This window comes from Mobula birostris, unplaced genomic scaffold (assembly GCF_030028105.1).
Source record: "Mobula birostris isolate sMobBir1 unplaced genomic scaffold, sMobBir1.hap1 scaffold_348, whole genome shotgun sequence".
In the NCBI taxonomy this organism is placed as follows: Eukaryota; Metazoa; Chordata; class Chondrichthyes; order Myliobatiformes; family Myliobatidae; genus Mobula; species Mobula birostris.
This window is the reverse complement of record NW_027276549.1, coordinates 292,685-318,906: the sequence shown is the minus strand read 5'-3', so window position 1 is coordinate 318,906 and position 26,222 is coordinate 292,685. Positions and strand designations below refer to the sequence as shown.

Here is a 26,222-nt window from a genome sequence, read left to right as displayed (position 1 = left end):
TACACTTGAGAGATCTGGATAGGATTGGTGTGGGGAGGTTGTTTCCATTGGCTGGAGAGTCTAAAATCTGAGGGCACCACCTCAGAATAAAGGAACATCCCCTTGAAGCAGAGGACTAGTCATTTCTTCAGCCAGAGGGTGGTGGATTTGTGGAATTCTTTGCTATAGAGGACTGTGCAGTCCAAGCCATTGGGTGTATTTAAGGCAGAAATTTATAGGTTCTTGATTAGTAGAGGGCTAAGGGTAAGGGGAAAAGGTGGGATAATGCAGTTGAAAAACAATCAGCCATAATTGAATGGTGGAGCAGACTTGATGGTCCAAATTGTCTAATATTTCTTCCATATCATCTGGTCTTATAGAGAAGATTGTGGTGAGTCATTACCTTGAGATAAGGTACTCCTACAGTGTTGCAAGGAAAGGAATCCCAATAATTAAGAAGGACTAGTGATACATTTACAAGTCTGGATGATATGGGACTTGGAAGGGAATCTGTGGGTAGTGGTGCTTCTATGCAGGTTCCCATGCAGAATCAAAATGACTGGAGGCTACCTTTCATGATGGAGCAGATCTAGGAGAAAAAAACCTGAAGTATCATCTAACCTACACTTCTGCCTGAACATATTTGCAATTACAGTGGATTCCAGTTAATTGGGAGATATTGGGACCAGTACATTTTGGCCCAATTAAGTGGTGCCCCATTTACCCGAAGTTTCATAAAAATAGTTAAAAAGGTATTAAAAAGACAAACTACTGTTTAACTGAGTAGCAAATTATGTATTTGAATGATATACAAAACAAATTAGAATACTATCAATACTACTACAGTACTATAAAACTGCTGCATTCTTTTGTAAGTGAACAAGATCTGCACAAACATCCTCGTGTAGATAATGAACTGTCTTTATACAATGCTATTGATGATTGCATCATCCAAATCTTCATTTTAATGTAACATTCAAGATTATTGCTGATTCCTTCATATCTTTCGTAGTTCCTAACCTGTTGAAGGAGCGAAGTTATTTCATTTTCTCTCCGACCGTCTATTTCTGGCATCTCCATGCCTGAATGCTTGAAACCACAGAGAGCAAATCAGTGTTAGGTATCACTGAATTGTCTTATTTCTCACTATCAGTGACAAAAAAAACTGTTTTTGAATACAAACACATTCAACTGACACAATTTAAAAACTCTTTGCTCTAAACATGGTGTGGTGTCTAGCGGCCATGCAAGTGCACGCATCTCACGTGAGTTAGAAACTGTTTGGTAACAGTCTCCTGCCTCAATTAAGCGGCATAGTGTCATAGAACATAGATGATAGAACATAGACATCTACAGTATATTACGGATCCTTCGGCCCACAATGTTGTGCCGACCATGTAACCTACTCTAAGGATGGCCTAGAATTTCCCTACTGCATAGCCCTCTATTTTTCTAAGCTCCATGTACCTATCTAAGAGTCTCTTAAAAGACCCTATTGTATCCACCTCTACCATCATTGCCACCAGTGCATTCTACACACCCACCACTCTCTGTGTGGAAAAACTTACCCCTGATATCTCCTCAGTACCTACTTCCAAGCACCTTAAAGTTATGCCCCCTCGTGTTAACCATTTCAGCACTGAGAAAACAGCCTCTGGCTATCCACACAATCAATGCCTCTCATCATCTTATACACCTCTAACAAGTCACCTCTCATCCTCCGTCGCTCCAAGGAGAAAAGGCCAAGTTCACTCAACCTATTCTCATAAGATACATTCTCCAATCCAGGCAACATCCTTGTAAATCTCCTCTGCACACTTTCTATAGTATCCATATCCTTCCTGTAGTGAGGTGACCAGAACTGAACACAGTGCTCCAAGTGGGGTCTAACCAAGGTCTCATATAACTGTAACATTACCTCATGGCTCTTGAACTCTATCCCACAGTTGATGAATGCCAACACACCATACGCCTTCTTAACAATGCTGTCAACCTGCGCAGCAGCTGTGAGTGTCCTATGGAGATGGACCCCAAGATCTCTCTGATCCGCCACACTATCAAGAGTCTTATCATTAGTATTATATTCTACCTTCAAATTTGACCTTCCAGATGAACCACTTCACACTTATCTGGGTTGAACTCCATCTGCCACTTCTCAGCCCAGTTCTGCATCCTATTGATGTCCTGCTGTAACCTCTGACAACCCTCCAGACTATCCACAACACCCCCAAGCTTTGTGTCATCGGCAAACTTACTAACCCATCCTTCTACTTCTTCATCCAGGTCACTTATAAAAATCATAAAGAGAAGGGGTCCCAGAACAGATCCCTGCAGAACACCACTGGTCACCGACTTCCATGCAGAATAGGAACCATCTACAACCACCCTTTGCCTTCTGTGGGCAAGCAAATTCTGGATCCACAAAGCAAGTTCTCCTTGGATCCCATGCCTCCCTACTTTCTGAATGAGCCTTACATGGGGAACTTTATCAAATGCCTTATTGAAATCCATATACTTTGCATCCACCACTCTACCTTCATCAATGTGTCCCAAGTAAATGAAAGAAATCCCAGTTATTTTCTTGATTAGGTTTTTTTCTTTAAGAGCTGTGCTAAGTATGCAGCTGCCCTGATTAACCAATGGTCCAATTAACCGGAATCCACTGTATTTTAGCCTTGTCTTTACCATTCAAAGTTCAAAGGTTCAAGAGTTCATTTATTATCAAAGTATGTATCCATATATAACTCTGAGATTTGTTTCTCCAGATGGCCACAAAACACAAAAAGAACATGAAAATTATTCCGAGAAAAATATCAAACCCACCCCCCGCATTAAAAAGAATGGCATGCCAATCATCAATCCCAAATGGTCCCTGCACAAACAGGACGAGACCATCGACGCCCAAACCCCTCTGCCACCGTACAAAATGGAACAAGAACATCAACCCCTAAACTCCCTCCCCTTGCACAACAAAGTGGAAATAAATGGGGGGGGGGAGACACAGAATATAAAAAGCATAAGTCTGAGAAAGTCCACAGTCCATAAACATAATAGTCCAATCCATAATGCAGAACCACGATAACATCTTCCTCTGGCAATGAAGAAAGTGATGAGGCCTCACCGCACAAGTGTAGATGCCTACCTGTCTGCCACAGCAAACCACACAGCGATAGGCCACTCACGGACTTCCTCTTGGCAGCATTTAAAAGGAAGGTAGTCAGCGCTGAACTCTTGCTTACCTTCCACATTCGCTTGATGTCTCCATCTTCCTCAATGCTTTAATCGGTGATAAATGGACGCTTTAATTGACAAAATGGAGTGAAACATTGGCTTGTGGCCCGTCCCAAAGTTTTCTTGTTTTGAGGCCAATTAAGTATGCACTTGCTTCCTGAAATCTTCTTGAAGACAGCGAAGTGCTGGATATCTCAAATGATCTCCAGTGTAAATTGCAGGCTCTACAAGTCCCAGAAACACATTTAAGGTGAAATACTAATGTGAAAGAAGTTAAATAGACACTTTCATGTGCAATCTGTGAGATGTTGACCGAAGGAGTGTTGCATGCTGGCGCCATCTTGACCGGAAGTCAACCACTCTGTCCACTCTATCACCCCTCAGACAGTGCTTTCCATATTGCAGCCACCCATATTGTGCAAAAAAAAACCCTCCTAAAATCCCTTCTAAATTTTTACTCGTTACCCTAAGCCTATGCCCACTAGTGTTAGATGTCTCTGCTATCTACTCCATCTACACCCCTCATACTTCTATGTACATCAATTAGGTTCCCCTTTAGACTTTTCCACACCAAAGAAAACAAATCCAGCCTATCCAGCTTCCCCTCCTAACTGTGGAAGACTCTGCCTTAGGCAACATTCTTGTGAATCTTATCTGCACCCTCTCCAGTTCAATTACACCCTTCCTATACACACATTGCTACAGCTGTGGCCTAACAAATGTTTATTACATTGCCCCACAATCGCCCTAATCTTGTATTCTATGCCCTGGAAAATGAGGGCCAACATTCTATACCAACTTACCCACTGGTGTTACTACCTTTAGGGATCTTTGGACATGCTCCAATGTCTCTCTGTTCTGCTGTACTCCCAACGTTCATAGCACATGTCTAACCCTTATGTGCATTACCTCACATTGATCAGGTTCAATTCCATATGCAACTGTTCTACCCACATTCACCAAATGATCAACTTCATCCTGTAACCTATGACAATCCTCCTCATTATCAACTGCACCACCTATTTTTGTGATATCTCCAGAGTTCACTACTGGGGAGGATGTACAGGTGCCTGAAGACCCACACTCAATAATTTAAGAACAGAATATTCCCATCCATCATCAAGTATCTGAATTGTCCATGAACCTATGAACACTACCTTGTTCCTTTTTTTGTACTATTTATCTATTTTATAATTTGTAGTGATTTTATGGCTTTTCACTGTACCGCTGCTGCAAAACAATAAATTTCAGTGATAATAAACTTGATTTTGATTCTGAATGTTGCTAATCACGCCTCTTACATTCATATTGAAATAGATAATATTCAAACATGAGTGTATATTTGTGGTCATCCGCTGTTATAGCCCACCCTCTTCAAGGTTCAAAGATGCACTTCTGCGCACCATTGTTGCATGGTTATTTGAGTTACTGTTGCCTTCCTGTCAGCTTGAACCAGTCTGGCTATTCTCCTCTGACCTCTCTCATAACAACGCATTTCTTGCACCATACTCTGTAAACTCTAGAGGCTATTGTGCATGAAAATCTCAGGAGATCAGCAGTTTCTGAGATTTAACCACTCCATCTGGCACCAACAATCATTCCATAGTCAAAGACACTTAGTTCACTCTGATATTCGGTCTGAACGTCAACTGAATCTCTTAATCATGTCTGCATGCTGTTATGCTTTGAGTTGCTGCCACATGTTTGGCTGATCAGACTTTTGATTAATGAGCAGGTGTATAGGTTATCCTAATAAAGTGTCCACTGCATGTATATAACAAAAGCAAGTACATTGCTGGTCTTGGAACTTTATTATCTACTTTAATTACAGATTTTCAACATCTGCATGTGTTTTGCTTTTAAATTGAGGAATTGGTGTTCATGGAGTTGTTCCCTCCTGTCAGCTGTTGAATCGTCTAACAGGATATGGTGAATCTGACCTACTGGCCATAACATTGTTCCTGTCTGTCTGTTGCCTTATGTTTTTGCTGTTTAACTTTCACTAAGTTGGGTACCTGTAGGCGTAGGCTCCCAGTACATTTCTGCACACCTTCATGGTACTGAAGTGGATTCCTATAGATGGAAGGACATGCAGCTCACAGGCTAGTTGGCAGGTAGTTTCCTCTTGAGGTGTGGATACTCTGACGTCTTTTTATGCCTCTCATTCTTTTGGATCTAAAGCCATAACCTAATAAGAAAAATATTTCAGAACCCAAATATTATCAATAACTTCAGTAAATTGCTCCTTTTCCTAGCTAACCAGATAAATTGTATTCATGTGTGAGTTTTCTTTCTTGTTGCTTTTGCTAGCATTTGATTGTGTGAACCTGATGCAGTTAAATTTCATTTTTATCCTGTATTGGTGGTTATTTTTAACAAACTTTGTCAATGTGAAGTTTCCTATGCAGTTGCCGAGAAGTCAGAACTGAAAATCAAAGTGCAGTTTATTGTTATCTGCATAAGTGCATTTACGCAGAAAAACTTATTTGCAGCAGCATCACATAAGCAGCATTCACAAGGAAAACATAAATTAAATTATACACAGATTTTATAAGAAAACAGAATTATAACAAAAAACAAAGTGCAGTTAAGTACAAAGTGATCAAAGTGGCTGCAACTGAATCTGCGGCAGGTTGGATCATGGCGATTCTGACAACTCTTAAAATTATCTTTTGCAGGAATGTTCGGATACGGGGACCTATTGAAAGCTGGCTGGGTAACATGGAAAGTGCAATGTTCGAAGCTGTGAGAAAGTAAGTGGTCCTGGCATTCAATTCAGGCTACCCACACAAAGTGCTGGAGGAACTCAGCAGGCCAGGCAGCATCTGTGGAAAAGAGTAAACAGCTTGTGCTTCAGGCCAAGACCCTTCATCAGGATTGGAAAGGAAGGGGGAAGGAGTCAGCCTATGAAGGTGGGGGGAGGGGAGGAAGAGGTACAGGTGCTAGGTGATAGGTGAAACTGGGAGGGGGAGGGAGTAAAGTAAAGAGCTGGGAAGTTGATTGGTGAAAGAAATAAAGGATTGAAGAAGTGGGAATCTGATAAGTCAATGGAAGAAAGGGAAGGGGGTGGAGCACCAGAGGGAGGCATTGGGCAGGTAAGGAAGTAAGATTAGAGAGGAAAACTGGAATGGGGAATGGTGGGGGGGGGTGAAATTTAGCAGAAATTAGAGAAATCAATGTTCATGCTATCAGGTTGGAGGCTGCCCCGGCAGAATATAAGATGTTGCTTCTCTAACCTGAGTGTGGCCTCATCGCAATAGTAGAGGAGGCCATGGACTGACATGTTGGAATGGGTATGGAAGTAGAATTGAAATGGGTGGCCACCTGTCATGGTCTGGTCCGTGAAGTCACCGTATTCCGGTTTACAGTCCGGTCCATTGACCCTTGCTCCAGGTTTTCCTGTTTACCCTGTTTCTGTTCTTGTTGAGCTCTGATTGAGGCAGCTGATGCTCGTTGGGGCCGGCTGCATAAATGCCTTCAGAGACCAGGGCATGGCTGCTGGATTGTTCTTGTCCTTACTCCTTGTATCCCTTCCTCTGCCCTCTGTTTCCTCACTTGAAGCCTTGCCAGTAACTCTCACCTCGCCTGAAGTTCTCGTTTCACCTTGCAATGCCTGAAGCCTTGCCTTGTCTTGCTGTCTTGTCCTGGAGCCACTCCGTACCTTGCTCCCTGCCTGTCCCTTGCCTCCATAGGGTAAGCCAGGCTGTCTTGCTGTTACCTACGGTTGGTTCTGTCCCTTCTTGTCCCTTGCCTCCGTCGGGTGGAGATCCGCACCCTGCCCTAGAGTACTGCGCCCTGCCCAGGAGAAGCTTCCAGTCTCCTGCTCCAGCCTCCGGCCTCACCTCGCCTCAAGTCTCCTGCCTCCAGCCTCGCCTCGCCTCATCTCATCTCCAGCCTCCTGCCAAGCCTCGCCTCAAGTCTCAAGTCTCCAGCCTCCTGCCAAGCCTCGCCTCAAGTCTCTAGCCTCAAGCCTGAAGACTCCAACCTCCTGCTTAGCCTCAAGCCTGAAGACTCCAGCCTCCTGCCTAGCCTCAAGTCTGAAGACTCCAGCCTCCTGCCTAGCCTCAAGTCTGAAGACTCCAGCCTCCTGCCTAGCGTCAAGCCTGAAGACTCCAGCCTCCTGCCTAGCCTCAAGCCTGAAGACTCCAGCCTCCTGCCTAGCCTCAAGCCTGAAGACTCCAGCCACCTGCCTAGCCTCAAGCCTGAAGACTCCAGCCTCCTGCCTAGCCTCAAGCCTGAAGAATCCAGCCACCTGCCTAGCCTCAAGCCTGAAGAATCCAGCCTCCTGCCTAGCGTCAAGCCTGAAGACTCCAGCCTCCTGCCTAGCCTCAAGCCTGAAGACTCCAGCCTCCTGCCTAGCCTCAAGCCTGAAGACTCCAGCCACCTGCCTAGCCTCAAGCCTGAAGACTCCAGCCTCCTGCCTAGCCTCAAGCCTGAAGAATCCAGCCACCTGCCTAGCATCAAGCCTGAAGACTCCAGCCTCCTGCCTAGCCTCAAGCCTGAAGACTCCAGCCTCCTGCCTAGCCTCAAGCCTGAAGACTCCAGCCACCTGCCTAGCCTCAAGCCTGAAGACTCCAGCCTCCTGCCTAGCCTCAAGCCTGAAGAATCCAGCCACCTGCCTAGCCTCAAGCCTGAAGACTCCAGCCTCCTGCCTAGCGTCAAGCCTGAAGACTCCAGCCTCCTGCCTAGCGTCAAGCCTGAAGACTCCAGCCTCCTGCCTAGCGTCAAGCCTGAAGACTCCAGCCTCCTGCCTAGCGTCAAGCCTGAAGACTCCAGCCTCCTGCCTAGCGTCAAGCCTGAAGACTCCAGCCTCCTGCCTAGCCTCAAGCCTGAAGACTCCAGCCTCCTGCCTAGCGTCAAGCCTGAAGACTCCAGCCTCCTGCCTAGCGTCAAGCCTGAAGACTCCAGCCTCCTGCCTAGCGTCAAGCCTGAAGACTCCAGCCTCCTGCCTAGCCTCAAGCCTGAAGACTCCAGCCTCGTCCTGCCTGCCAGCCTAGCCTCGTCCTTGCCCAGTTCTGGGGTCCGAGCCAGAGGCAAGACCCAGGTACTGGGTCCTTGTCCAATCTCTGGCTTGGAGTCCAAGCCCGGGCTCCTAGCTCTCTTGTCCAGTCCTGTTCCAGGTTTTCCTGTCCATGTCCTTGCCATCGCTCTGTATCCTAGTCCTGTCCCTAGTACTTCAGTGTCTGTGTCTTGCATTTGGGTCCGTTCCTAGCCACCTCTGTATGACACCACCAGGCAATCCTGTTTTTTCTGGCAGACTAAGCGTAGGTACCCTGCGAAGCGGTCTCCCAGTCTGCCTTGGGTCTCACTGATATACAAGAGGCCACACTGGGAGCACCGGATTCAGTAGATGACCCAAAAGACACAGGGTCGCCTCACCTGGAAGGACTGTTGGGGCCCTGAATGGTAGTGAGGGAGGAGGTTTTGGGGTAGGTATGGCACTGGTTCTGCTTGCAAGGATAAGTGCCAGGAGGGAGATCAGTCTGGAGGGATAAATGGAGAAGGGAGTTGCGTAGGGAGCTATCCCTGTGGAAAGTGGAAAGTAAGAGGGAGGGAAAGATGTGCTTGGTGGTAAGATCCCTTTGGAGGTGGCAGAAATCACAGAGAATTATGTGCTGGACGCAAAGGCTGGTGGAGTGATAGGTGAGGACAAGAGTGGATTTCCAGCATCTGCAGATTTTCTCGTGTTTGTGATTCAGTTCAGGCTGGCTGGTGGGTGTAGGGAATGGATAGTTGGTGCCAGTTACTGTCAGTGCAGGCAGTGAATAATTACCATGCTGCTTATTGACGGTAGTAACCTGTGAGGAAAATAGTGCTATTTGCTGGTTAAAACCAAAATATACCAATTGACCTTATAGAGAAGTAGAAAATCATGAGGGGAGTAAATGAGGTGATTGCTCACTTTTTTTCCAGAAGAAAGTACTCAAGAACTAGAGGGCATAGGTTTAAAAGTGAGTGGGGAGATATTTCAAAGTGACCTGAGGGATAATATTTTCATGCAGACAGTGGTGAGTATGTGGAACGAGCTGCCAGAGGAAGTAGCTGAGGCAGGTACAATAGTATCATTTAAGAAACACTTGGAAAGGTATATGGAAGGGTGGGGCTTGGAGCAATACGGGTCAAATGCAGGAAATTGGGACTTGTGGGAGGGCACGGTGGTCACCATGGACTGGTTGTGCGATTGTGACCTTAAATTGAATTTACAGATTTTTCCCCAGGGTAAGTAAATCAAAAACTAGAGGGAATAGGTTTAAGGTGAGAGTGGAAAGATTTAAGTAGGACCTGAGAGGTAGCTTCTTCATGTAGAGTGGTCAGTATAATTAATAAGCTGACAGAGGAAGTGGTTGAGGCTTGTACACTAGCAACATTTCAAAGACATTTGGATGAGTTAATAGATATGAAAGGTTGAGAAGGATATGGCCAAACACGGATATATGGGACTAGCTTAGATGGGAATCTTATTCAGCATGGACAAGTTGGATTGAAGGATCTGTTTCTGTGCTCATTACTCTCTGAGTCCGTGACTCTAAAAATCTGTCACAGTGGTAAATGTTCAGGACGTCACCTAAAGGTAGCAGCTCTTAGAAGGGAGGCAAACACCAATTCCATGACACAACCATCAGGAACAATGCCCAGTGAGGATATCCCTCCTTGCTTATTCTGGCAGCTGGTCGGAGTAAAGGTGAGGTAAAGGTTTGGTGCAGTTTTGACTGCTGTGGGATTGTGTACCCAAAGCTGTGTGATGCCTAAGAAACGTGCTGAATGTTACAGAATGGTCAGCTATTGAACATGCGTCCATTGCCTCACAACTAGAAATGCAGGTGAAGTGCGCTGCTGACTCATTCCACTCTACCCTATGCACAAGGGCAAAGGAAAGGTTTCTCTTGGTGTGGAGAGACTCAGTGACAGTGTGAGATTTCACCTGTTAATTGAGTACTATACTATTAGAAAGGAAAAGTATTGCCAGTACTGCAGGATTTCATACTAATATGTGGAATATTGTGCTATTACACTCTATAAACTGTTGAAAACCTTGTCTGGATTGATGGAGAAAATTTATTTATTGAAAATAGTTGCCAGTGTAATTGGCAGTCTGGACTGACCATTGAATCTCACATTTCTTTGTGCCAATCCTTGCTGTTTTTTCATATCCTTGATACCTTTCCACATTAAATATTTATGGGTGTCCTTTTTTCTACGTTTGTATATTATTAATAAAATCTGCTTCTGCTGCCTTTTGTACAGGAGGTTCTAGATTACCGCTCATTGGATAAAAAGAATCATCTCTTCCTGGAGTCATACATCCACACAGCATAGAAAAGGCCATTTGGTCTCCTCATCCACACTGACCAATAGGCACCCATCCACACTAAACCCATCTTTCAGCACTTGGCCCATAGTCTTCCTGTTCGTTGTTTTTATCCAGTCACCATCATCCAAGGCTATATGCTGATATCCCCCAATTAGATACATGCCACGCAATGAGACTATAGAATGATGGTATTCAGGACAAATACTGCCTGTGGGCCTTTGGCACTGATATTCTTCTTCGAATATTATTCTAGGCATCTCCAGATGGGAGTAACCGACTGGGGATCAACACAATTCAAAAAGTGGGTGCTGTCTCATCCAGGGCAGGTAGTCCTCACCGTGGTAAGCCAAGTCATCATTTAGTTCATTAGTATCATATAGTTGAACAGCAGTGATAATAGCCATTTCCCTATAATGCTTGTGCCAACTTATTGAAAGCATGATTCAATGGAAATTAATATGGAACAATCATCGGTGAGCATTTATATTCTCTCCTGATGATGGAAGGAAGGTTCTTGATAAAGCAACTAAAGATGATTGGGCTTATCCATCTCTGTAATGATATAATGGAGTTGGGTGTAATTGACTTCCAGGAACCACAGGTCTCTCTGATACCACATTTGGTAAACTACTGCCTTGATGTCAAGGGTAGTCACACTCACTTGTTCTTTAGAAATAATTTCTTTGCTCCATGTTTGAACCAAGTTTGTGATGAGATCAGAAGCTGAGTGGTCCTGATGAAATCCAAACTAGTATCTAGTGCTGCTAGACAGCATTATTGTAAACACCTTCTATCAGTCTGACAATTGAAAGTAGACTGTATTGTAGTTAGCCTGATCAGGTTAGTCCTGTATTTTAGGACAAAAAAATGACTGGGCAATTTTCCACATCATCAGTATTGTAACCGTGCTGGAACAACTTAGTGAGAGGTGACATTATTTCTGAAGCTCTGGTCTTCAGTACTACACTGGGATATTGTCTGATCCCATAGCCTTCACAGTACCCCGTACCCTCAGTTGTTTCTTGATATTGCATGGTATGAATTGATCTAGCTTCTATGTGGGAGAGAATTTTGGGAGGAAGTGGAGATGGATTATCCACTTGGCACTTCAGCTTTGCCCCTAGCACTCATTCTGGGCCCAATCATTTAAGGACCATGACTTCCTTGGGAACGTCCTCCTCACATCAGTTGTTTAAAATATCCACCTCTATTGAAAACCGGACCTGACTGATAGCAGTGCTTTGATCTGATCTTTTGGTGTGAGAGCATTTAGCTATTTAGTACATCAACAGCTCAGTGTTAAATTTCACCCTGTTGGCATTATTTTTTGGGTATGCTTCCAGCAGGCCTCTGCATGCCTCATTCAACCAGGCCAGGGTTGATTCCTTGGCTTGATAGTAATGGTAGAGTGAGTGTCTTTGAGGTTGGGCTAGTATGTATTTCTACCGCTGCTGATGGTCCACAGCACTTCATGAATGCCCAGGTTTGAAGCATCTGCAGTCTGCTTTGTGTAACATGATTGTAGTGCCACACCACACTATGCAGGATGTTCTCGATATGAATATAGAGCATTATACAGACATGAGGGACATACACTGGTCTCTACTACAGTTCTACATGGACAGGCATCTGCCACAAATAAATCTGTGGAGATAAGGTCAAATGAGCTTATCTCTCTCGATGGTTCAAGTATGACTCAGTCTGACATTTATATCCTTCTGGCCTTCACCAGCTGGGAAAGCAGTGGTGCTTCTAGGTCACACCCTGGTGATGGACATGAAATGTCCCACACAGTGGCTTTCTTTCAAGTGTTGTTTGATGTGGAGGGTCATAGACTCATCAGCTGTGGATGGTGATAGGTAATTTGAAAATTGGGAAATTTCCTGGCCCAAGTTTAATTTAATGTTATGAAACCATGGGTCTGGAGTTAATATTGGGAATTCTCAGGGCTTCTCCTGTCATTTGTATCCAACTGTGCTGTCATCTCTGGTGAGTCTGTCCTGTCATACATGCAGGAATTGTGATGGAGAAGTCTGGCCGTAAAGTAGGCTAGTTTGAGAAATTTGTGGGACAACTCTGTCAGGTGGCTCATCAGTCTCCAAGTGTTCGTGAGAACTTTGTAAGGTCAGCTGGTTTGGGAGGGACATTGCTGTACCCAAATTTTGTGTCTGAATTAATGCCATCTGATTTTATTCTCTTACTGTTTCACTATAGTGATTATGGTTCAACTGAGTGACTCTGTTGGCTAGTTCAGGGATAACCATGTGGACAGAGGGCAGATAGCAAGTCTCCTTTCCTGAAGGTCATTCTTCAACCAAATATGGGCCTGCAACATTTCAATAGTTTTGTAGAAAATAGGCTCTATTTTCTGTTAGTGAGTCAGTCCTCTGCTTGCTGAACTATCACCCCTTATACCATTAGCTCTTACCTTCTGCATTAAACTCTGTCTGCTCTGCTAATTCTCCAACAGATTTTGTGAAACTGATTTCCCTTCCATAAAACAATGGAGACTCTGTTTAATTGGGTTATGATTTCTAAATACCCTGCTGCTACTTCATTAGTAATAGATACTGGTATTCTCCCAGTGGCAATGACTTTTGGTTTCCTGATTCTAGTCTCCATCTTGACTTGGATAGGGGCATTATAGTTGTGATTTACCAATCCTATGAAACTGCTTATTTGATCTGCAATGTTATTTTGTAATCAGAATAAAGTTTAGCATCTCTGACATATGTCATCAAATTTGGTGCAGTAATATAACGCAATACATAAATAACTATAAATTACAATAATAAGCAAATAAATACATGCACTGAGAGGGTTGTGTTATTAGGTACACCTGCACATTTGCTTATTAATGCAAATATCTAATTAGCCAATCATGTAGCAGCAACTCAATACATAAAAGCATCCAGACATATCAAGAGGTTCAGTTATTGTTCAGATGAAACATCAGAATGTGGAAGAAATGTGATGTAAGTGATTTTGACTGTAGATTGATTGTTGGTGTCAGACAGGGTGGTTTGAGTATCTGGGAAACTGTTACTGTCCGAGGATTTTCACACACAACTGTCTGCAGAGTTTTCAGCGAATGAATGTGAGAATCAGAAAACATCCAGTGAGTGGCCATGATGTGCAGAAGAGCATCTCTGAATGCACAGCATGTCAAACCTTTAACTGGATGGGTTACAGCAGCAGAAGGCCATGAACGTGCACTCAGTGACCACTTTCTTAGATGTAGGATACATCTAATAAAGACCATAAGGCTGCAAGATATAGGAGCAGAATTAAGCTATCTGGCCCATTGAGACTGCTCCACCATTTCACCATTTTCCTTTCAGCCCCAGTCTCCTGCCTTTTCCCCCTATCCTTCCATGCCCTGACCAATCAAGAATCTATCAACCTCTGCCTAAAATATACATGCAGACTTGGCCTCCACAGCTGCCTGTGGCAATGAATTCCACAGATTCACTACTGTCTGGCTAAAGAAATTCCTCCTCATCTCCATTCTAAACGGCTGTCCCGCTATCCTGAGGCTGTGTCTTCTGGTCTTAGACTCTCTCACCATAGGAATCATCCTCTCCATATCCACTCTACCAAGGCCTTTCACCATTTGATAGATTTCAATTAGGCCACCCCTCATTCTTCTGAATTCCTGTGAATACAGGCCCAGAGTCATCAGTCACTATTCATATAACAAGCTGTTCAAACCTGGAATCATTTTTGTGAACCTCCTTTGAACCCTCTGCAGTTTCAACACATACTTTTTAAGATATGGGGCCAAAGCTGCTCTCAATACTCCAAGTTAGGCCTCACCAGTGCTTTATAAAGTCTCAACATTACATTATATGAAATGGTCACTCAGTGGAGAAAAATTAAGTTAAGTAAGTAGTGCAAAAAGCAAGCAAAAATAGTGAAGTAGTGTTTATTGTCCATCTGAAATCTGATGGTGGAAGGGAAGAAACTGTTCCTAAAATGTTGAGTGTGTGCCTTCAGGCTCTTGTTTCTCCTCTTTGATGGTAGCAATGAGATGAGGGTATGTCCTAAGTGATGGGGGTCCCTAGTGATGGATGCCACCTTTTTGCAGCTTCGCCTTTTGAAGATGTCCTCAAAGCTGGAGAGGCTGGTGCCCATGGAGGTGGCTGAGTTTGTAACCCTCTGATTGGGGGGTGTTGTGGACAGCCTGGAGGGTTTTCAAAGGTTACAATGGGATGTTGATAAGATGCAGAACTGGGCTAAGAAGTGGTAGATGGAGTTCAATCCAGATAAGTGTGAAGTGGTTCATTTTGTTAGGTCAAAATTGAAGACAGAATATAATATTAATGGTAAGACTCTTGACAGTGTGGAGGATCAGAGAGATCTTGGGGTCCATGTACGTAGCACACTCAAAGTGGCTATGCAAGTTGACAGTGTTGTTGAGAAGGCGTATGGTGTGTTGGCATTCATTAACTGTAGGATAGAGTTCAAGAGCTGTGAGGTAATGTTACAGTTATATGAGACCTTGGTTAGACCCCACTTGGAGTACTATGCTCATTTCTGGTCACCTCTCTACAGGAAGGATGTAGATACTATAGAAAAGGTGCAGAGGAGATTTACGAGGATGTTGCCTTGATTAGGGAGCATGCCTTGTGAGAATAGGTTGGGTGAACTAGGGCTTTTTTCCTTGCAGCGACAGAAGATGAAAGGTGACCTGATAGAGGCATATAAGATGTTGAGAGGCATTGATTGTGTGGATAGCCAGAGGGGTTTTCCCAGAGCTGAAATGGCTAACACAAGGGGGCATAGTTTTAAGGTGTTTGGAAGTAGGTAGAGAGGGGATGTCAGGAGTAAATTTTTCACACAGAGAGTGTTGGGTACGTGAATGCACTGCCTGTGATGGTGGTGGAGATGGATGCAATAGGGTCTTTTAAGTGACTCTTAGATAGGTACATGGAACTTAGAAAAATAGAGGGCAACACACATCAAAGTTGCTGGTGAACGCAGCAGGCCAAGCAGCATCTGTAGGAAGAGGTGCAGTCGACGTTTCAGGCCGAGACCCTTCGTCAGGACTAACTGAAAATAGAGGGCTATGTGTTAGGGAAATTCCAGGCAGTTTCTAGAATAGGTTACATGGTCAGCACAACATTGTAGGCTGAAGGGCCTGTAATGTGCTGTAGATTTCTATGTTCTGTTATGCAGTTTTTCTCAATCCTGTGCAGCAGCCCCTCCAGACCAGACAGTGATGCAACCAGTTAGAATGCTCTCCACGGTACATCTGTAGAAATTTGCTAGTCTTTGGTATCGTACCAAATCTCTTCAAGCTATTTTTTTGAGTTACTGAACATTTTATTCACAATTTTAATTTTCAAAAATGTATTTGAATCAATTCCATAGTTTGTGAATTTTTATTTTTGGTAATTTATTTTTTTATTGTTCATCATCAGACAAACATTTCCATATACAAATGTTTGTATTTCAAATGATGTATTTCAGATATTATACATATATATCATATAGTCATATTTGCCACGAATCACCACATAATATTTATCTGAGGTATACATCTATAGAAAAGAGAGGAAAGAAAAAACAAGCAAAAGGAGAAAACTATGTACAAGTAGTGAGTGATCTTTTTTTTACAACATTCATTGATTTGTGAGAATAAAATCAGGCCTATGAGGTGCTATGTAATTGAACCATTTTTCCCAGTATGAATCAAATTGTTCCAGCTTATGATTAACAGATGCTGTTACCTTCTTCATTTTGTAAATGTCCATTGTAATTTCTATCCATGCACTTAAAGTTCGGCTCTCCTGTGATAACCATTTCCTGGTAAGAGTCTTTTCACCAGCCACCAGCAGTATATTCATTAAGTATTTATCTCTTTTCAACCATTCTTGAAGTACATACCCAAAATATATAGTCTTACTTTCTAAGGGTATTTCACATTTAAAAATGTCTTGTAGGGCATTGTGTATCCCACTCCCATAGTCTTCGATAATGGGGCAATCCCAGAAAATATGATAATAGTTTGTATTTTGATTTCTACAATTTCTCCAGCAAACAGGGAGGTTACTATCATAATGGGATTTCTGAGAGGGTGTAATAAAATGCCTTAGCAAGTTTTTCCAACCAAACTCCCTCCATTTCTGTGAACTGGTACATTTCCATTGATACCTCCATATTATTGTCCATTCTTCCTCAGATATTATTATCTCTCCTTCCTTCTCCCATTTTGTTATAATGTATGAAGTCAAATGTGTTTTAAGATTTGACAAACCCTTATACACGCTTGAAATGATTCTACTACCATTATCTGAATTATATGCTTTTCTAAATAGCTCTATCAAACATGCACTTGCTTTGGTTACATTTTTAATCCTTCTATTAACACACTGTCACATCTGTAAATACTAGTAAAAGTCTTATTTTTCTAATAAATGTTTCTCTTTAAGCATTTCAAAACTGGACAGTGTTCCTTCTTTCATTAAATTGCAAAGAACTGTTATTCCTTCAACTGTCCAGTCCTTAAATCTAGCATCCAGTTTATTCGGTGTAAACTTCTAATGGAGTATAGCCACTGATATGTTGGACCCAGCATAGACACCCAGGAACATGAAACTTCTCACCCTTTTGACAGCTAATCCTTCGATGGCAATCTGTATGCCTTCCCTTGTCTTCCCCATCCTGAAGTCCACAGTCAATTCCTTGGCCTTACTGATACTAAGTGCAATGTTGTTCTTGCGACACCATCGAACCAGCTGATCTATCTCACTCCTGTACCTCTCTTCGTCACCATCTGAGATTGTGCCAACAACAGTTATGTCACCAGAAAATTTATAGATTGCATTTGAGCTAAGCCTAGCCACACAGTTGTGGGTGTAGAAAGAGGAGAGCAGTAAACTAAGTACGTACCCTTGAGGTGCACCGGTGTTGATTGTCAGCAAGTAGATGTTATTGGTGATCCACATTGACTGTGGTCTCCCAATGAGGAAGTCAAGGTTCCAGTTGTAGAGGGAGATACAGAGACTTGGAATTTGGAGCTTGTTGATTAGAATCGAGTGCATGATGGTAATCAATAAACAGCAGCCTGAGGTAAGTGTTACTATTGTCCAGGTGATGAATAAACAGCAGCCTGATGTAAGTATTACTATTGTCCAGGTGATCCAAGGCTGAGTGGAGAGTCAGTGAGATTGCATCCTCTGTTGTGAATATATTGTGGTGATCGTCAGATTGCAGTGGGTTCAGGTCCTTGCTTAGGCAGGAGTTGATTCTTAATGCATTTCATCACAATAGATGTGAATGCAACTGGACAATAGTCATTGAGGCAACTCATTCTCTTGAAGGATATTCTGACATCAGCCTCTGAGGTGTATTTCGTGTAATTATCCTATTACCTTTTGAAAGTTACTACTGAATCATCTTCTACCACTCATATTCCTGAGTGTGACAGATGATAGATAAAAGTTCCTTTATCCTCTCCAGTTTGTTTAGTGATCACCTTAAATCTGTTCCTTCTGCTGTTACTGGAACCAGCAAGTCAGTTCTGGAGTGCTGGAGAAACTCAGCAAGTCAGGCAGCATCTATGGAGGGCGTTACGTACCCCATAACTGGGTTGCCAAACCAGCAGAAATGCACCACTTAGTTGGAGTCTGGATTACTGGAACTAAGAAAGTTTTATTAAAGAAATAAGCAATACAGTACTCTAATAGTAAGGATATAAATGCAACAGGTTAGCAATGATTAAACACACATGTACACAGAACTAGGATAATAGGATCAATCAAGCTCTATCGCAGTCTAGGGGTAAAATGATCAGTCATCAAGTGACACAGAGTTCAGTTCAATTCAGTTCGCAGTAATCGCCGTCGTGCCGTTGGGGGGAGAGAGGGAGAGAGAACGAATGAATATGCAAATCGGATTCCAAACAGACCTTCGATATTCCTTGCAGTTAGCTTTCGGGCGAGCCCTTTGTAATGTCTTCTGAGGTCACCGACTGTGACCCCTCCATTCCAGATACGATCGTTCTTCTGCGGTGAACCTGGCACCCAGGCAAGGGCAGACACACACACCGGGTTCCCGCCCGACCATATCTTTCCACCCTGTTCATCTATGGCTGGTCCCGCAATCAGACCGCCAAAACTCCCACCAACTTGTGGGGGCACACTGCTTCCAGGGTCTCGTTACCTCGTGGTGTCGTGTGTCTGTTGCCTCAGCGAACCTGTCCCTTTTTATCCCCCTGCTGGGGTATTGCCTGTCCATCAAACTTCAAACAGTTCAGGGTTCAAAGCCACCGGTCTCTGACAATACTCGGAACTGTGTCTCCTTTTCGTTAATCCCTCTCGTCTCTCATTAACATTTCTGAATGTTCCCCCATTGTCCTCTTATCGGCATCAATCTTCTGATAATTTGGTCTGGTGTCACAAGGGGAATAAGTAATCAAAGTTTTGGGCTGAGTTCTTTGATAATGGTCCTTATAGTCTCTTCCCTAAACATCAACTGTTCATTCCCCTCTGTAGATGCTGCCTGACTGTTGTATGTATTGCTCAAGATTTCCAGCATCTGCCAAATCTCTTATGTTTACAGTAGAATTGCTGCCTTGGCTCTTATCCCATTGTGTCACCAAGGCTTGTCACAGGCACTGCTGTTTGTGACATTGATTCTTGCATTTCTCAGCCCAGTTTGAGGAGGACACCCCCAGGGAGAAAGAACAGCTATACCTAACACACTTCCTATTGAAAAATATATTCTATTTTTAAAAGTTATTCTGAGCAGAATGGTTGAGAAAAGCATTTCTCTAATTTCATAATGTGACAACCTAGATATCAGAAGATTTCATTTGGGCTGAGGAGGGCTCACTAAAGTGGGAAGATGATACAAAATCTGTTCCTCTGTAAAGAATATTCTAAGATCTGTGTATAAATTGTTTCAATTATTATCATAGAAGGAACGCTTAATTGCTCTGGGTCTGTACTCATAGGAATTTAGAAGGATGAGGAGGGATCTCATTGAAAAATTTCAGATGTTGAAAGGCCTAGACGGAGTAGATGTGGAAAGGATGTTTCCCATGGTGGGAGAATCGAGCACAAGAGGGCAGAGGCTCAGGATAGAGGGGCGTCCATATAAAACAGAGATGCGGAGAAATTTCTTTAGCCAGAGGTTGATGAATTTGTGGAATTTATTACCGCAGTCAGCTGTAGTGGCCAGGTTGTTGGGTGTATTTAAGACAGAGCTCAATAGGTTCTTGATCGGGCTCGGCATCAAAGTTTATGGGAAGAAGGCTGAGGAGAAGAAAAAAATGATTGAATGGAAGATCAGACTCAATGGGCCAAATGGCCTAATTCTGTTCCTATGTCTTATGGTCTTAAGTGATAAAAGGTGAATATCTTTATTTAAAGGAAAAAGTACTCCAATGAATTGACAATTTATTACACTTTAAATTAGGTAGTGGTGTTGAGATTAGGATAGATTTTGTACAGTAGCCACTTTGTAAAAGGACTTTAAAACATAGGAGCGGAATTAGGAGATTCAGCCCAAATCTGTTTGGCTATTTAATCATGGCTAATTTATTTTCTTCTCTCAATCCCACTCTCCTGCATCCTCCCCCAAACCTTTGAGACTCTTACTAATCAAAAACCCAAGAACCCCCACTTTCAATCTACCCATTGACTTGATCTCCATAGTTGTCTGTGGCATTGAATCCCACAGATTCGCCAGTATCTGCTTAAAGAAAATCTTCCTCATCTCTGTTCTAAAGGGATATCCTCTATTCGGAGGCTATGCCCATTGGTCCTAGACTCTCCCACTATTGGAAACATCTTTCTATCTAAGCCTTTCAATATCTGGTAGGTTTCAATGAGATCCATCCTTATTCTTCTAAACTCCTGCAAGTACAGATCCAAAGGAATCAAGCACTCCTCTTTCATTCCTGAGTTCATTCTCATAAACCTCCTTTAGAACATAAGACATAGAATAGTACAGCACAGTACAGGCCCTTTGGCCCACAATGTTGTGCCGACCCTTAAACTCTACCTCCCATATAACCCCCCCACCTTAAATTCCTCCATATACTTGTCCAGCAGTCTCTTAAATTTCACTAGTGCATCTGCCTCTACCATTGACTCAGGCAGCGTACTCCATGCACCAACCACTCTCTGAGTGAAAAATCTTCCTCTAATATCCCCCTTGAACTTCCCACCCCTTACTTTAAAGCCATGTCCTCTTGTACTGAGCAGTAGTGCCCTGGGGAAGAGGCACTGGCTGTCCACTCTATCTATTCCTCTTAATATCTTGTATACCTCTATCATGTCTCCTCTCATCCTCCTCTCCAAAGAGTAAAGCCCTAGCTCGTTATTCTCTGATCATAATGCATACTCTTTAAACCAGGCAGCATCCTGGTAAATCTCCTCTGTACCCTTTCCAATGCTTCTACATCCTTCCTATAGTGAGGCGACCAGAACTGGACACAGTACTCCAAGTGTGGCCTAACCAGAGTTTTATAGAGTTGCATCATTACCCCGCGACTCTTAAACTCTATCCCTCCACTTATGAAAGCTAGCACCCCATAAGCTTTCTTAACTACCCCATCTACCTGTGAGGCAACTTTCAGAGATCTGTGGACATGTACCCCCGGATTCCTCTGCTCCTCCACACTACCAAGTATCCTGCCATTTACTTTGTACTCTGCCTTGGAGTTTGTCCTTCCAAAGTGTACAACCTCACAATTCTCTGATTTGAACTCCATCTGCCACTTCTCAGCCCACTTCTGCATCCTATCAATGTCTCTCTGCAATCTTCAACAGTCCTCTACACTATCCACAACATTACCAACCTTTGTGTCGTCTGCAAACTTGCCAACCCACCCTTCTACCCCCACATACAGGTCGTCAATAAAAATCATGAAAAGTAGAGGTCCCAGAACCAATCCTTGTGGGACACCACTGATCACATCCCTCCAATCCAAATGTACTCCCTCCACCACCACCCTTTGCTTTCTGCAGGCAAGCCAATTCTGAATCCACCTGGCCAAACTTCTCTGGATCCCATGCCTTCTGACTTTCTGAATAAGCCTACCATGTGGAACCTTGTCAAATGCCTTACTAAGGATTGGACCCTCTCCAATCCCAGCATCACTATTCTTAGATATGGGGCCCAAAACTGCTCATGATACTCCAAATGTGGGTTGAACAATGCTTTATAAAGCTTCAGCATTTTATCCTTGCTTTTAGTTTCTAATCCTTTGGAAATGAACGCTAACATTGCATTTGCCTTCCTTAGTACTGACTCAACCTGCCAGTTAACTTTTAGGGAATCCTGCACAAGGACTCCCTAAAGAAATAGTCTACACCTTTATTATTTCTACCAAGATACATAACCATATACTTCTCTATACTCTATTCTATCAGCTACTTCTTTGCCCATTCTCCTAATTTGTCCAAGTCCTATTGCAAAATCTCTTTTTCCTCAAAACTACCTGCCCTCCACCTAACTATGTATCTCCCACAAACCTGGCACAAAGCCATCAATTCTGTCATGAGTAATCATAAGACCATCAGACATAAGAGCAGAATTAGGGTATTCGGTCCATCGAATCTGCTCTGCCATTCAATGCTGATCCTTTTTTCCCCTCCTCAGCCCCACTCCCCAGCCTTCTTCCGTAACCTTTGATATTGTGTCCAAACAAAAGCCTATCAAGCTCTGCCTTAAGTACACCCAACGACCTGGCCTTCACAGCTGCCTGTGGTAATAAATTCCACGAATTCACCACCCTCTGGCTAAATAAATTTCTCTATCCTGAGTCTGTGCCCTCTAGTCCTAGACTCCCCTACCAGTGGGAAACATCCTTTCCACATCTACTTTGTCTAGGCCTTTCAACATTTGAAAGGTTTCAATGAGATCCCCTCTCATCCTTCTAAATTCCAATGAGTACAGACCCAGAGCCATCAAATGTTCCTTGTTTGATAACCTTTTCATTCCCTAAATCATCCTTGTGGACCTCCTCTGAATCTCTCCAATGCCAGCATATCTTTTCTTAGCTGGGAGCCCAAAACTGTTCACAATACTCAAGGTGAGGCCTCACCAGTGCCTTATAAAGCCTCAGCATCACGCCCATGCTCTTGTATTCTAGACCTCTTGAAATGAATGCTAACATTGCATTTGCCTTTCTCATCATCAGCTCAACCTGCAAGTTAACCTTTAGGGTACTCTGCACAAGGACTCCAAAGTCCCTTTGCATCTCAGATTGTATTTCATTTGCCACTTTCTTGTCCATTCTCCTAATGTGTCTGAGTCCTTCTGCAGCCTACCTGTTTCCTCAACACTACCTGCCCCTTCACCAATCTTCGTATCATCTGCAGACTTGGCAACAAAGCCATCTATTCCATAATCTAAGTCATTGATATGTAGCATAAAAAGAAGTGGTCCCAACACTGACCCCTGCGGAACACCACTAGTCACTGGCAGCCAACCAGAAAAGGATCCCTTTATTCCCACTCGCTGCCTCCTACCAATCAGCCAATGCTGTAACTATGCTGGTAACTTTCCTGTAAAAACCATTGGGTTCTTAACTTGTTAAGCAGCCCTATGTATGGCACCTTGTCAAAGGCCTTCTGAAAGTCCAAATATACAACATCCACTGCATCCCCTTTATCTATCCTTCATGTAATCTCCTCCATGAATTCCAACAGGTTCATCAGGCCAGATCTTCCCTTAAGGAAATCATGCTGACTTTGTCCTATCTTGTCCTCTGTCACTAAGTACTCCATAATCTCATCCTTAACAATTGATTCCATCATTTTCCCAATCACTGAGGCCAGAGTAACTGGTCTATAATTTCCTTACTACTGTCTCCCTCCTTTCTTAGAGTCGAGCGATATTTGAAATTTTCCAGTCCTCCTGAACCATGCCAGAGTCCAATGATCCTTGAAAGATCATTACTAATGCCTCCACAATCTCTACTGCTACCTCTTTCAGAACCCTAGGGTGCAGTTCATCTGGTCCGGATGACTTATGTATTCTTGTGTCTTCCAGCTTTTTGAGCACCTTCTCCTTTGTCATAATAAGTGCACTCACTCACTTTACTTTCCTCACATCTTTCAACATCTGCCACACTGCTGTGTCTTCCACAGTGAAGGCTGATGCAAAATACTCATTTAGTTCATCTACCATCTCCTTGTCCCCTGTTATTACTTCTCTGGGCCCATTTTCTAGTGATCCTATATCTATTCTAATTTTTCTTTTATTTTTTACATATTTGAATAAGCTGTTACTCTCCACTTTGATATTGTTCACTAGCTTGCTTTCATATTTCATTTTTTCCCTCCTGATTCTCTTAGTCGCTCTCTGTAGGTTTTTAAAAGTTTCCTAATCCTCTATCTTCCTGCTAATTTTTGCTTTGTTGTATGCCCTCACTTTCACTTTTACATTAGTTTTGACTTCCCTTGTCAGCCACAGTTGTACTAATTTGCCATTTGAGTATTTCTTGGTTTTTAGAATACATCTACCCTGTACCTTCCTCATTTTTCCTAGAAACTTACACCATTGCTGCTCTGCTGTCATCCCTGCCAGTATATCATTCTAATTTGCTTTGGCCAACTCCTCTCTCATACCACTGTTATTTCCTTTACTCCACTGAAATACTGCTACGTCAGATTTTACTTTCTCCCTATTAAATTTCAAAGTTGAACTCAATCAATGCCTCCTAAGGTTTCTTTCACCTTAAGCTTCTTAATCACCTCTGGTTCATTACATAATGCCCAATCCAGTATAGCTGATCCCCTAGTAGGCTCAACAACAAATTGCTCTAAAAATCCTTCTCATAGGCATTCAACAAACTCGCTCTCTTGAGATCCATTACCAATCTAATTTTCCCAAATGAGCTGCATATTGAAATCTCCCATGACTATCATAATATTGCCCTTTTGACATGCCTTTTCTATTTCCCATTGTAATTTGTGGTCCACATCCCAGCTACTGTTGAGAGGCCTGTATATAACTGCTGTCAGAGTCCTTTTACCTTGCAGTTTCTTAATTCAGCTCACAAGGATTCAACATCTTCCAATCATATGTCACATCGTTCTACTGATTTGACGGTATTCTTTACCAGCAGAGCCATGCCACCCGCCTCTGCCTACCTTCTTATTGCTCTGATACAACGTGTAACCTTGGACATTCAGCTCCCAACTACAAACATCCTGTCAAGAGTTAGTGATGGCCTCAACATCATACTTGACAATCTGTAAAAGTGCGACAAGATCATCCACATTATTTCCTATACTCTGTGCAGTTAGATATAACACTTTGAGTACTGTATTTCCTACCCTTGATTCTGCATCCCTAATGCACTGATATTTGACCTGCTTGCTGCAATTTTGTCCTGTCATCTGCCTGTCCTTCCTGACAGTCTGAATGCATGTTCTTTGCTTTTTTTGCCATCCATCCCATCCTGAGTCTCTTCACTCTGGTTCCCATCCCCCTTCCAAATTAGCTTAAACCCTCCTCAACAGCTCAAACAAATCTCCCCATGAGAATATTGGTCCCCCTCAGGTTCAGGTGCAAACTATCACTTTTGTACAGGTCATACTTCACTCAGAAGAGATCCCAATGATCCTCATTGGTTACAGCAATATATGATGGTCAGGTTTAGATAAAAGAGCTTTGGAATGCTGTGTCTGAATGGGACAAAAGCCAGGCTGAAAGCACTTGAACTGAACAGGTCAAAGATGGTCCATTTTCCGAAGGTGAATACGTGAGGGAGAGGATAATTATTTGAAATGTTTGGATGGATCATCTGGGAGTAATGCTGAGACATTATACTGCACATGTCTTTGCTAGTTATGGAATAGAATCTAACACCAGCCCAGCAGAGATGGATTTAGTTGGAATTGGGTGCATCACTCCAGTAGCCAGTCTCTTGAGGCTGGAAAATGCCTCACTGTCACCATCAGCATGTCAGAGAGGTTCTGAAGACCCTAATCACAGACCTGTCTTCGTCTGTAAGCTGGAGGTGTTCAATAGTTATAACAAACACTTAGGAAAATCTCAAAAGCTGCTGCAATATTTCCTTAAGTAGACTGCTATTCCATAAGTGTTTGAGGAAATGATTTATTGTCTGACAGATTCTAACGATGTGAACACCTATTAAATCCACTATGATTTATGGTCTTTCATGCATTGCCAATAAATTTATGTTTAAAAAGGACTTTATCTATACTTGATGTTTCTAAGTTTGGTTCACTTGTTTCACTCGGCCTGAGTCTATTATCCCCATGCCTCACACCAATGATTTGAGGCTGTAATACAAACCAGCTCTGCAGCAATATGGCTGGACTTTTCTGATGCACTTCCCAAACCTGTAACCCCTATGTTATCTAGCAGGTCACAGCAGCATACATACCTGAGAATGCCATTCTGGTATTGTTGTAAATCTTGACTATTTACTGCAAATTTCTTTTTTTAATAACTTTCTAGCAAGGGAGTAGTTAAGAGAAAGCACCAAGATCTCCTCCAAACTGACTCAACCCACTTTCTTGCAATTCCTTTTTATATAGTTTCTTCTTGTCCAGTAATTTTTCCTGACCTGTGCTAGGTTACATAGAGGTTAGATGAAGATGGGCAAAGCCACTGATAAGGAACATTGAACGGTATTGCAGTGCTGTAGCAAGGATATGCAGTTAATCATTAACCCTTTTGGAGCCATATTCTTCATATTTCTCCACGGTCC

General features: G+C 42.9%; 1 protein-coding gene across 1 annotated transcript in view; it reads left to right on the top strand.

Annotated features, from left to right (window-relative positions):
• LOC140193014 (dynein axonemal heavy chain 6-like) overlaps positions 1-26,222 on the top strand; it is a gene marked incomplete at its 3' end in the record, with an annotated part of 382,778 nt that overhangs the window by 120,731 nt on the left and 235,825 nt on the right. The window contains exons 20-21 of the mRNA XM_072250467.1: positions 5,889-5,963; positions 10,776-10,863. Of these exons, the coding sequence (XP_072106568.1) occupies positions 5,889-5,963; positions 10,776-10,863 (163 nt within the window). The remainder of the gene's footprint in view (positions 1-5,888; positions 5,964-10,775; positions 10,864-26,222) is intronic.